Source organism: Poecilia reticulata, chromosome 9 (assembly GCF_904066995.2).
Source record: "Poecilia reticulata chromosome 9, P_reticulata-male-v2, whole genome shotgun sequence".
NCBI lineage: Eukaryota > Metazoa > Chordata > Actinopteri > Cyprinodontiformes > Poeciliidae > Poecilia > Poecilia reticulata.
The window spans coordinates 7,744,623-7,758,355 of NC_088838.1; the positions used below are offsets into that span (position 1 = coordinate 7,744,623).

The window sequence follows — 13,733 nt, forward strand, 5'->3', positions numbered from 1 at the left end:
GACTTTTCTCATTTCTCAATTTAAATCAGAAAAGTCAGCCTTCATCTGAATGATTAACAAGAGTCGAAATAAATCTTTTCACACTGAAGCTATTTAAAGTGTCCTGGAAACCATTTTCAATCCAAAAGATGCTTTTCCCCCCAAAGGCAATAAAAATGCACAAAAAATAAAAAAGTTGAACATTTGGAAGACGCTCATGCTATCAAGCTTTCACACACACTTTGACAATGTAGACTAGATTTTTTTTTTGTTGAGAGTTTTACGTGCTAGCGTTTTAATTATTATGATTTAATTTGGGCTGCCAACAGAATGTGACAGGAAGAGACGGGAACAGCCTTTACAACCTGCTGATTATTCCCCCTTTGTGAAGAGGAAAATGATAACCTCCCCCTGAGAGGTCCTTATCATTTCTGAGCACATTGCCGTGATACACCGTGTACCGCGGCTCAGCGCTTTGATAAATGTGGCCCCCGATAAACTTTTCTCCTCAAGGACTAGCGGGGATGGAAACGCTCGTTTTCATCTGCAGCAGTGCAGGTGGCTATCGGAGATTTGAATGATGAATGTGGGAGGAAGTCAGGTCAGGTGTGTGAGTTAAGCACAAACCTCGGGGGTAAATACCAGGGTCCATGAAGGTTGCCATGCTGAAGTTGGCCAAGACGAAGAGGAAGACCAGGCCATTGTAGAGGGGCACAGCGGGAGAGATTACCTTCATCAACCAGGGACACCTGAAAACAAATAAAAACGACACTGTTGAACAAGAAGGCCCATAAATGTAAACGCTTTGAATTCAACATGTATTTAAATCTCAACGGGATTCGTGTGTATCATCTCTTTTACATTGATTCATGTGAATTAACATTCTTTAGCCAGGCTAAAGAAAAAAAAATATGTTGTAACCACCAGATTTTGTCAAAAGTTACATTTTTTGCACACAGTTTTATTAATGTCAAACTTGTAAAAAATATATTTTTTAAAACCCCACAAATGACATAATTTATTTCAGTTTGCTTATTGCTAACTCACAACAAATGTTATTTTAATGTACTCTGTGAGATGCACAAAGTACAAATCTAATTCAGTTCCATACTCCAGTTTACTTCTTATTATGGTAGAGAGGCATCATACATATAAATTACAAGGGAAGCATGCAACAGAATCGTTCTCTTCTGAAATCAATAACAAAACTTGGTAAATAGTAACAGCAAACTATTATCAGTAGTCATGTTTAGCCACGGTTGAGAGATTAACAAATCCTCCTGTAACTGTGCCATCCAAACTTCACACTGTGAGGACTTGCAATGAATTTGTCATCTTCTTTACTGAGAACATTCTGGTTTTGTACAGTCCGGTACCAAGTCTGGCGTCAATGCTGGTCTCAATCAATATACCAACCTAGAGAAAAATACCCAGTTCTACAAACCCGTTGATATGAAAATATGTCGTATCAACCTTCCAGACCACTCTGGTCTTCTGGTTCTGGTTCTGCTTCTGCATCCCCAGAGTCAGAACCAAACATGGAGAAGCAGCATTCAGCTTTTATGTTCTTTTAATCTAGAACAAACTTCCAGAAAGCTGCAAAAGTGCTGGAACGCTGAGTTCCTTTAAATCAAGGCTAAAAACCCTTTTGTTTAGCAGTACCTTTGATCAATAATAACTGAAACATCATTAATTGCAATCTTTATTGCAACCTTTAATTTAGTTCCTTTATTTTACCAGTGTTATGTAATGTTCTTGGCTTTTTTTAAAAATTGTTTTATGATTTCATCATGCTAAGCATTTTGAATCGTATTGTTGCTCAACTCGTCTTGCCTTCCCTAGTCATAATGCAACACTGTCAGGGTCGGCTTACTATCCCCGTTGGTAAAATGAAAAATCTTAAGTTAAATCCACCCAACTGCATTGTGTCAGACTCTGCATCTTGTGGCCTCAGCGAACGATAAATTGCATTGAGTTGTTGACTTTACAGCAATTGCTCTTAATGAGCAAACGAATATCACCTGAAATCAAATAATAACACAACCGGTGCCAAATGTGCTCCTGTCGGTAAAGTTAAATATTTGTGCTGTCATTCTAGACATATTAAACTAGACTAAAGCCAGACGCTCATAAAGACGTTGGTGTCGATAAAGGAAAAAGGGGCAGTATTCCACAAACAGACCCTTCTGCTTATTCTGCCATACATTTCAACACAATGACTCCAACCCTTATAGCACAAATCTTTGCCATGAGCTGAACCCTTTGAACATGCCACTCGAGGCAATTCTGACATCAAAAAAAGTGCATTTTCTGGTACTTGAGCCTTGAGTTTCATCTTCAACCCATAACTCCTCTTCTGCCCCAACAGTCCTCTTCTGCTCCGTTGAATTATTCAGAGCTGTGGCTCCAGAAAAGCCGCTAAAGCAGAATATAGAGAGCTGCTAAGAAGAGCCGACCTCTCTCTTGTCATCAACTGTGTGGCACCTGGTGGGAGGTTTCATTTGGCCGTATCACTGGCAGCAGTCACGGCTGACCTCCCTCAGGTGTCTCAGGACTGTTAATTTTCTTCCTGTCGCTGTTTGTGAGTTATCATACCCGAGACAGCTGGCAGTCACTGCGGCGTAGCTGTTATGAGCATAATCTAAGGTAGCTTAATTGCATATCTAAGATAACAAACAAAACTCTCTGAAGAGTACACACAGATGAAGCCTGTGGTTCATTAATGCCACAGCCCTGCTGACCGCACGTTTAATATGCTACAAAGACAAAAAAGTAAACTCTGCACTTATTTGGTTACACGCAAGTTGCCACAACGCATATGGCAGGAAAACTGATTACAACATAGTCTTACAATGTAGGCTGTTTTTAGTTGGCTGTTCTAAAAGACAATTCTGATTTATCCAAAACTAGTATTTACAGATCAAAAGTTTAAAAAAACTAGGGACTGAAAATCAGACAAAAAAATTCAGATGGATCTCTGCATAAAGGAGTTGTAAGACCTGTTGGTCATAAGGTTGTAAAAAAATTGAGAATTGTTTCTACATCCCATTATAAACATCGGTAACACTTTATTTGACAGGGTGTCAAATAAAGTGTTAGGACAGAGTCATGTTTAGGACATGACTCTGTCCTAAACATGACATGACACCTGTCATGAAGATGAAGGAGTTTTCATGAAGGTTTAAAACCATTGTCACGACGTGTCATTATGAATCCATTTATTAGAGCCTTTTGAGCTGATGTGAAATTTATCCCCTGCCCCCGCACACACACACATGCAGTTTACATCAATTGTTGTCAAATTATGGCACACCCATGCTCCTGCTGGTGGCGCTTACGCTAGTCCACAAAATGGCGACAGTGAAAATTGGGAGAAAACCCCAGTCAGTTGGTTGTTCAACAATTATACATTTTTTTTCCCGGTTGAGCATTCATTATTCAATAAATGTATATGATCACAATGTAATGCTTTGACCTTTTTGATTTCTGCATCTAAAAATAAACCAAAGTATGACGAAAACTACTTTAGCAAAAAAAATACTAAACTGAAACCAAACAATAATTATATAATACTAAAAACCAGCAAACACACTCTTCAAAACTAATTAAAACTTGTCGAATTAGATAAAACAAAAAGTTACGACAAAAAACTAAACTATAACAAAATAAAACAACTTTCTTTTTAACCCCGGTTGAATTTAGTCTATTCTGCATTCACTGAAATAAATGACAGCAGCAAGTAAGATTTAGGCTGCCTCTAAAATCAACTCGTGATTGAGACTCTTACGTCTCATTTAAGTCAGTCAAAGAGAATCGGCAAAAACACGAAACCACCCGACTCCTGGGCTGGAGTGTTTCAAAAGTCATCGTTACGTGCTCGCTCTCTCTAAACATGGCTTCAGTGACTCGTTTTGGGACAGATATCGCATTTACTTTCACAAGAAGCGAGATCAAAGCGGCTCTCTGTGGAGTTGCCTTCACTCGGCGGGCTCTCGTCATCGCAGCTTTGGCAACAAAGCAAGGCTCGTACAAATCGTTCAAAGCGTCTTCACAGAAACGCAACAGCAAACGGTCCCAACAACTTACAGAAACGATGTATTTACCTTCCAAAGGTTCATGTATTTTTACCCACAGTGGGAAGCTGCTGCAAAAAAATAAATAAATAAAAAAATGGAGTGCAGTTAATGGCTGCCAGTTCAGTCGCCTGGAAGTTGACAGTGTGGGTGGAAATGTCTAATTAAGGACACTCACTCCCTGGTTAATAGCGTAGGAGTAACAAGTAAATACTGAGTTCTTATAAACATTGTTTACTAGTCTATTTTACTCTGTGATAATTAAACAGAGGGAGAAAACCAATCAGCTATCCAATTTGCGGGCAGTCATTCATTAAGTAGCGCTCACTGCCAAAAGTGCAGGAATGTAACAACTTTGACCGAGTTGGGCTGTGTATTCTTGATGACAATCGAAATGCCCAAAGACAGAAAATGGAGATCTGAGCGAGCAGGCGCCCCTTCCAACCAATCAGCATCTAAAAGTGCCGGTGTGCAGCCTCTGAACATCAAACACAAAGTCACAACAGAGGCACGAAAACAGCCTTCAAAAGAATAGGAGGTGACAATATTCATTCCATCACATGACTGCGACCGAGAGGAAATCTAAAAACATGGTAGCAGCAGGTTGACGTAGCACTGTTATATTACTTCTGATTTGTTCTTTTTGTAGACTTTAGTTATTTTTTTTATATTTGTATGAGGCATGCCATGTCTGGATAATTACTCCCTCTGGTTTCGGATGCTCTGCAGCTTGGAGAATGTCTTCTCTTACTCTTTTTTTTAACCTTTGGACCGTTGTTATGATGTGTAACTGTGGCAACGAGGTGTTTTTAGAACTAGGACCAGCTGGTTAGCTTGAATAATACCTGAACTACGACCCCAAATCCCAGAAAAGTTGGAAACGAGGCTTCAGCATCTCTAACCATCCGGCCAGACAGATTTAAAGAGGAGCGGCAAAAGCAAATGAGCTGGATTAGCAGTTCTACCAACAACTGATGGTATCATCCAGGACAAGTTGCTGTAAAAATATTGCTAGCGTGACATAAGAGTCATGAGACTGTCAAATAGCAACAGTCTTCAGTCAGGAGCCTCTTCAGATTTGTTGAAACGTTGACTGCTACAGGAGATCCATCCTGCCCAGTGCGTCACCATCCACTACTCTTTGAAGAAATGTGAATAATGTGAGTTTTGACAACATTTCATTTCCCTTTTTGGGGATAAAGTATTTTTGAAATGAATTGAATTACTTATACTCAAAAACAGACTTTAGTGCAAACAGATCTGCTTTTGTCAAAAAATGGTGCGGAGGCTAACGGCCTGTCTTTGGTACACCAAATAGCTAAATGACTGACAGCAAAGTTGTTCTTTTTTTAATCATTTTGAGCTTCAGCTTTATGGAACATTCTGGTTTGGGTCTTTTGTCAGTGCCAATGATAAAGTAAAATCTACATTCTGGAGGGAATACACACAAAGACTGATATTGACTGTTGGTTATGCTAACCAGGCTAATCGCTAGTGTAACAGGCTAACGTCCTTTCAGAACTTCAGGCCATTTCTCGGGCGAGACTGAAAATAAGCTGTTAATGTCGGATCAGTGAATCCCAGTAGTACAACTTTTGATTTTTAAAACCGTAGAAAATAGCATATTATGATACAAACGCTAAAATAACATGGAAGACCCACAGTTACCCGACCCTTACGCAGAGTTAGCTGTTAACCTCTGTTACCAACCTTACAGGAGTCAGAAAAAACAATCATCTTACGTTCATGAGTTCAACACCAAAATCACTAAAGCAGACAGCTTAAGCGAAAACCGCAAAACTCACACAGGTGACATAATTTCAGAGACATGACCAAAAGGTCCTAAAAGAGTTAAACATATGCTTTGGCAAACTTTTCACTTTAAAAATCATTCGCAATGTTCTTTTTTCCCTGTTGACTTCAAGTCATATAACATTAATATAAAAGAAAACAATTTCTGTGACTCATTGACAAACAAACCTGTATGCTATTAAAATAATTAACATTTTATAGATGTTTCCTTAAGGAAAAAGTGTTTTAGAGCCAAATGTGGATTAGAGCCAAATGCTGAACCTGATAGGCACCTGTACCATCGAGCAATGCCACCAGGCCATTGGGAACAATTACAGTAATGTATTCAGCTCCCGATGAGCCATTCTATTGATTAGTTCATTAAGTCTAAACCCAGAAAGCATCGCAGGGGAGGCCTGTTCTCACACAGGTCTCCCGCTGACACTCACTGATCCAGAATCTGTTGCTAGGTCAGATCAGTTCGATCGTCAGAAAGGAGATTTTAATTATGACCAGGGTCTTTAGGGAAATCACAAAAAAAAAAAGATTTATAGACGTCAACTCCAAGGCCTAAGTGGAAGTATTTTTCATATTTACATCAGCGTCCTCATGAGTCCTTCACAGATTTTATCTACATTGGTCTCCGATGGACGTTTTTCCCCCCTTTCAAAAATCATCCCCACTCTCCAATTACGATACGGAAATGTCAGCATCGCTTATTCCATACTATCTCGGGACGTGCCGCTCTCCTGAAGCTCTGCGTCCCAGCACACAGTATTCAGTATTTCTCACATACATACATACATATAAACACACACACTCCCCCACACACGCACACACACACACTAGCGCAGAGACTGTTGTCAGAGGCGATAGAGGGGATGTTTTCTGATGGTGTGGAGCCGAGCAGTTCCAGGAAGGTCAGGCGAGGAGCAGACCTTTACAGCCTGAGAAGGCAAAATGAAATTCAGCTCCCAGTGTCATTCATAAAGGATATGTTTTTCCTGGACACCACAAAAGGTGGAGCGGATTTCAGAGTGAGCTCTAAACACAGAACATGTAACTGGATAACATTAAAAAAAGGTAAATAATGTCTTTATAGAGTTTTACTCTGAACTTTAGTCTTACTCACATGATGGGATGTTTACAGATACTTGTCCCAGCGTTTGAACCATTTCTTTTCTAGGGGTGTTCCAATACAACTTTTTCACTTCCGATATGATACAGATATCGCAGCTTTGTATACTGGCCGATACTAATACTGACCCGATACGATATCAGCACTAATCATTCGTGCTTGTATTACTTATTTTGTAGTGTGGAACATTTGAATAGGCTTCATCAAACATAGAATAACCATACAACAACAGGTATGAGAACTAATCCATGTATTCTGGGCATATATGTGGTCATCTGCCTTGGAGGTAAATTTTCCATAAATAATTCATGCATCATTAGCTATTTATAGTCTGTTGTGTTATTCCAAAGCAGGTTTTGTTGCATCTTTGAGAAGCAGAAGGTGATGAAAAGTTCATCTCTGTGGCCTAAGAAGGCAGCAAACAAAAAAAGTCTACACTGTCAAGCACGACAGCTACCAATGGGGACAAACCAAACACCTTGTCTTCTGAAAAAAAGTTTTACACCTAAATACCTGAACTAAAGAGGGCAAGAAAAACTGTCTGGATATGTCGAGGTATGAACTATCAGGTAAGTTTTAACAACTGAGCTGTTAAAAATTGGGCAGTCCAACAGGATATTTATCGCAGCCACAATGACTCCAGATGAACACCTAGACTGGTTTTGGAATGGCTAAAGCAAGATTACATCAATTCCTGGAGTGGCCTCAAACCAAACCCCGTTAAAAATGTGTGTTTGGAATCTGGGCCGACTCCATCAAACCAACCAATTTAACCGAGCTCTTTTGTTTCTGTTCAGTCAGAACTTTACTGCCAGCTGGCTGATGTCGACCCAAGTCGAGGTCCAACTTAAGGAGAAAATTAAGGAATAAAACAGGATATTAATGTAACACAAAAGATCCTTTGACTCATTTTTTAGCCCTGCAGGAGAATCATTGTTATTTTATATTAATAGTTTTTGGCATTGTTTTCTTTTTGAGTTTGATTTACTGACCAAGGCTGACTCTCACACACCAAGAAACCTGAGAAGCTGACGGGCGCAAGCTCATCTCCATGTGCATTTTTTGCTCACAGTCATTTGCATTTTAATAATAAGGAGGGCACATGAAAAGCAATGAAGTACTCTGCCCCCAAAGTCTGCCTTCACATATATTTACATATTTATCGACCCGCTGCCTGGTGAAGAAAACGTATTTTTCTGTTCCAGAAAAGCAGCTCGCACTCTTAACTTTAAAACAGGCGAGACGTTCGCTGCAAATTTCATTCGCAGTTAGTAATTTACCACCAGAGAGGATTATGTCGAGTCTTTTTGGGCCGTTGCCATGTATTTAAACTGACAAAATATAAGGGGTCATTAATAATTTGGTATATTGGTTTTTTTCATCAATATTATCTGGAACATTTTTTTCTCCCTGAATCTTTGATTTTACCAGATCCTTCAGTTGCCTGTGTTTATTTTATTTCCTGCAAGATTTTCACAACTTTGAACACAAGTAAGTATTAAAATACACGTAATACTGCCAGCCAGTTTATTAAATCCCAGCTTTAACAGTGGGAATATATGAAATTGTTTGCAAATACAATAATTAAACTCCTTTGAGTATGGCTGCTGTGATCTGGGGAAAAGAATTGCAGCACACTTAAATAAATCCAGAATGTGAGTCAAAAAAGAAGTCAAAATCAAAAACTATTGATTCAAACTCTGTGGAAATATGCAACTTCACTAAATTGCTCCATCTGGATATTTTATTGAGATAATTGGTGTTAGAAAACAACAACAAAAATCTGGGGGGGAAAAAATTCCCGCGATTTTCAGCAGCAGAACTAAAAACTAAAATCCTGTCACAGCAATTACACTGAATGTCTTACATAAAGTCACACAAAGCTCCAGGGAAAGGTAAAACTTTGACAAAGTTTTGGTGAGTTTCACCTTGTTTAGTCGATTGGCGTAGAAAAGAGAGTGTTCTGGTCGGGATTACAACCTGGGATTTTAGCAAAAAATACTCTGTGAAAATTAAATTCATTTCAAAGACTGAAGAAGTTTAGAATATTTATTTATTATTTAATTATTTTTTATATATATATATATATATATATATATATATATATATATATATTTAAAACCTGCATAATTGTGATCAGAAGGATAGCATCACTTCCTTTAAAACTGGTCCATGATTCTTTTATTCCAGGAAGGTTTTGGAATATAAATGCTGCGAAATATTCCAACGGCATACATTGAAATGTTGTCATTTGTATACCACTCAATTACACCTGTGGAATAATTTTAGATTAGTACAAAATAAAACATCAAGTGTAGTGGAGCATACATTGATAGATGACGGAAACATCCAGTAAGAAACTGAGCTGGCGTGGGAAAATACGAGGTTAAAGAAATATCAGTATTGGAGATTTTTAACATTGACCAACGAGTTCAGCTCAACATGGTTCTTTTCTAACTTGAGACATTTAGAAACTGTTTTTTTTTTTTTTCTCACTACGCTGGTAGGAGAGGCAGAATCAGGAAGGATAGAATAATAGACACAGATGTGACTGACAGACTAGAGGGCATGGAAATTCATTACAGAATGATTTATATTCCATTCAGCATCTGATTGCCAGATGAATTGGACTTGCCCTGATGCCGAGCGCGCCGTTCGGTTGTAAATATGAATTATAAATCCCTTCTAAATCAATGACCATAAAAAAATGATGCTCCGTACATAATGCCTTGAAAGCTTTTTTTTGGTCAATGTAGATAAACATTTGGGATGAGCAGATGGCTCTAACTGATCCCTCGAAATGTTTTCTTTGAGTGAGAGGAGTGAGTTGGCACATTAGCTCCCATTTTTATTTGTCTAACAAGACAATATCTGCCTAATCTCTCATTATCTTATTAGCAGTTTTAAACTGTATAAGAGGACAGAAGTCCACAGGATTCGGCCATCTTTGCTAACCACGACTCAATGAGAAATGCCTCTGACGTGGGGTGGCAAAAAGCTCAACAAATCACCATTCCCTGCTCTCGTAATCCAATAAAATAAACGTCAATTACTTTTCCTAATGAAAGACAGCTCAGGGAAACATTTGCCACCACAGAGGCACAGCAAACACACACTCTGAGCCACTGTGTGTTGTGCAAGGCAAGGGCAGAACTTCTCCCAAGGGGCAGAGGACATGTGTGTTGGCTATTTTTTTTCCACACAGACCCCGTGGGAAACTGAAAACCAGTACAGTACCATGGGTCAGCTGGTATAAATGAGGCTCAACGAGCTAAAACACACAGCAGCTTAGCAAGACAAGCGTAGTAAATATTTGTGGGTATTTGGACTGAAGCAGTTTTGGCTAGCACAACTGTTGTCCTTGTGTATATATGTGTGTACGTGTGGGTGTGTGTATGTGTGTGTCTGTATGTGCTTATGTGTTTGTGTCAAGTTTTTTGCTAATCTCAAATATGAAACTACACGTCCCTACGATGCGGACAGTGGCTTTCAAGGGAGTGGATACAAGAGAGTGGATTTAGTTAGCATGCCACCGCTAGCCTGCTACACCTCCAGTTGCTAGCACGTACAGAGTAAAAAGAAAGTTGGCTTTCCCTCTGTCACATTCCTCGGCCATCTTATTCTAGGCTCCAAGCACCACAACCCACATGTGCAGCCACTGTCAGGAGCGCCGAGAGTTACGACCGCTCGGGAGGCAACGAAGTCATTCGTTTTGGTCTGCTAGATGTTTTTAGGTAGCGGCGTGCTAGACGGTAGCTGTTCACAGTAGTTAAGTATAGTCATCATGGCAACAGGGAGGATGAATGGTGTTTACCTTATAAAACCTGTTGTAAAAGTGCCATAAAAAGCGGTTGGATTCTATCACAGATCTTTTTTGTTTAAGAAACAAATGTTTTAAACTTAATCAACAGTGAAAGCAGTCACACCAAAAAAAGTGCTCCAGTAGAATTTGTCGTCTTAAAATACACTCTGTGGTGCTGTGGTGGCGCAGGGGCAAAGCATGACCCACATATCAAGGCCTTAGTCCTCGAGCCGATGGTTGCAGGTTTGAGTCCCGACCTGGCAACATTTGCTGCATGTCTTCCCTGTTTCCTGTCAAACTACCTTCAAATAAAGGCCACTAGTGCCAACAAAACCTTTAAATACGCTCAGCTGTGAGTTCCTCATTTAGGACCTCTTCACTCCTCTGTCTGAAATTCACCTTCAGTTCAATATATGTGTTTATTTAGCACAGATTCAGAGCAAATGTCGCCTTAAGAAACGGAAAAAAATAAAATGGTTACATTTTTGGAGTTCCTAATCAGAAAAAAAAAATTCTTGAAATGGAAGTTCAAAGTTTAAATTTTCTAAATCGTAATGTTTTGGGGAATCATAAAGCCTCTTTAAATATGGCTGCTTCACATTTAAAACAGTTAATGTGGCAGGAATAAACTATTATTATTTGTCATAATCTAACAATTTGTATCTATTGAGAACAATGCCTACGTTCAAAGTATTATAGCACCGCTAAATTTTAAAAGATTTATAAGTGCAATGTACTTTTCTTCGTAACTTTCTTTTTTATCAATAGCTACAATACCCAAGTTGTATATCCATGGCAACCAAATTTGATTTTGAGGTTGCAGAGGGTTAAAAAAAAACTTGAACTTTTGATATCCTGTCAATTTGGGATATTCATTTTATTTTCCCACCTCTAACTTGGAAATTTTACCTTTTGAGTAATATTGGGACACAGAACTCAACCATATACATCAACCAGCTGAACAGAAATAATGAAAAAAACTTTTTTTTTCCTACAGCACAACACAACAAACTTGAGAATTTCAATTTCTGCTGTACTGCTATTCTAAGGTTGCATTCAGCACAGTGGTGATTTGAACATTTGGTATACACATTACCTGACAGCTGTAGACAAACGTAAGACTAGGTCTGATACATGCATTTTTTTATTTAGATTTAACCAGCTGGCGACAAAACAAAGCTATGATCCATCACCAGGCTTCCAAAGCTATTCCAAGAAAAAGCAAGGAGCACATAAGTGGAACTGAGCTGAAACCCGAGGAGGTAGTCCAAAATTACAGCAGCCGGCACAGAGACACACAGGCTGAGGAATAAATAGAGAGCAAAAGACATATGGAGACTGAAGGCGCTTGCATCAACCCAACACACTCAAGAGTTTTAGGAAGCAAGTCAAGAAGCTGTTGACCTAAATAGTTGTGTGCTGAATGCACAATGACCCTTCACTCTCTGGAACTGAGCCGCCCACGCTGTCACCTTGTCCAGCATAGCTGCCTCTATTACAGCAATCCATCTGCAAACCCAATCCAAAAGCTGCTCCATCCAATTCTCCTTTTGCTTTCTGAAGGGAACCGAGATTGGCTTTAGAGAGGTCGAGCCCCAAACCGACACACAAACACAAGCTGCTCTCCATAACACAGAACAGCCCTCATAGTCTGCAGCATTTCCCAAAAAGCCTGGCAGATCGTGTCCTCAAAGCTTATACTTGTCTGCAATAAAGGCAAAACTTTGTCTCACCGCACAGCCAACTTAAGCCATGCTTCCGCTGACCTGAAAATTGCGTAAATTCATTACGAAATTAGAATGGAAGCAAGGCAATTAAAAAAAAAAAAAATTGTTTTGATAAAAAGTGTTCCCGCAAGGATGAAGTGGTTGTATCAGAATTAATATATTTGGCAAAACTGCAAAGGAAACAATTCATTTGTATCACACAAGTCATGTGAACAACAAGAATTAGAACCAGCCTTTAAAATTTGTTTCACTACAGTCCATTGAAAGAACAAAGACAAATGAACAAAATAGAATATGGGTAGAGCAGGGCCTGACGTTATCGGATGCTACTGATGGAAAAGATGAAGAAGACAACAGGAAGTGGTAGAAGAAGATGACACAGCATGTTATGACTTATTACGTGAACAAACTTGTTTATGTATAATTTTAGTTGCATTTCTTTATTAATGGACTCATCACAATTGTGAAATTTAGTGGAATATTGACAATGTTGCGCACATTTGCAATGGAAAAGCAGCTTTAGTAATTATGAAAGGTTTGGGTTCATATTGACGATAATGCAATTCCCATTCGGATAATTGGAAAAGCTAAACCGGCAAAGTGGCCGGTGCCAAGCCTCAGCAAATTGTGCTTGGATGTTAATTCCAGCTTATTAGCCAATGTGGGTTTTTTTCTTCTGCCCCTGCAGAGCCCATCAGCCTAATAAGCTGTTTATCAATCAGTCTGATTCAAGCACAGGCTGATATGGAGGATGGCAGAGATGGACGACACCAGACTGGATCAGTTCTTTGAGTCTTTTATTTTTCACAGTTTAAAAAATAAACAAAAGTTTCATACCACTTTAGACTACAGGTCTGATTTGAGCCTCCTACCAAAGTCAAAGTCCACTTTTTCTTTTACAAAAAGCATAAGGTTTGCAGTCATTAGAGGACAACTAACAAAACTAACAAAACAACCTAAACCACCAGAAAAGTGATCTGAGTATTAGGTTTGCAAAAAAAAAAAAAAAGCCCAACTGCAACTGTAAGTATCAGCAGATTGCTAAAAATCGTGGCCCAGCGACCGGCTGACCGATCAATCGGTGCGCCTCTTTTACAAAGACTCTGAAAGTCAGGTGTTGCCAGATTGACCTGAACAGCAATTAAAGACTGTATAATATAAACACGTGTTTTAAAATACTTACTCAAATATTTGCTAGTTATATTTATTATATATTTCCATTA

The 13,733-nt window shown here is 39.0% G+C and overlaps 1 protein-coding gene across 2 annotated transcripts in view; it reads right to left on the reverse strand.

Moving 5' to 3' along the window:
* zdhhc8b (zDHHC palmitoyltransferase 8b) overlaps window positions 1–13,733 on the reverse strand; it is a 72,395-nt gene that overhangs the window by 13,687 nt on the left and 44,975 nt on the right. Inside the window, exon 2 of one of the 2 annotated variants that reach the window (XM_008417626.3) lies at window positions 607–728. In XM_008417626.3, the coding sequence (XP_008415848.2) occupies window positions 607–728 (122 nt within the window). Of the gene's footprint in view, window positions 1–606; window positions 729–13,733 lie in introns of those variants that run through there. The other variant, XM_081610484.1, reaches the window with a different exon arrangement.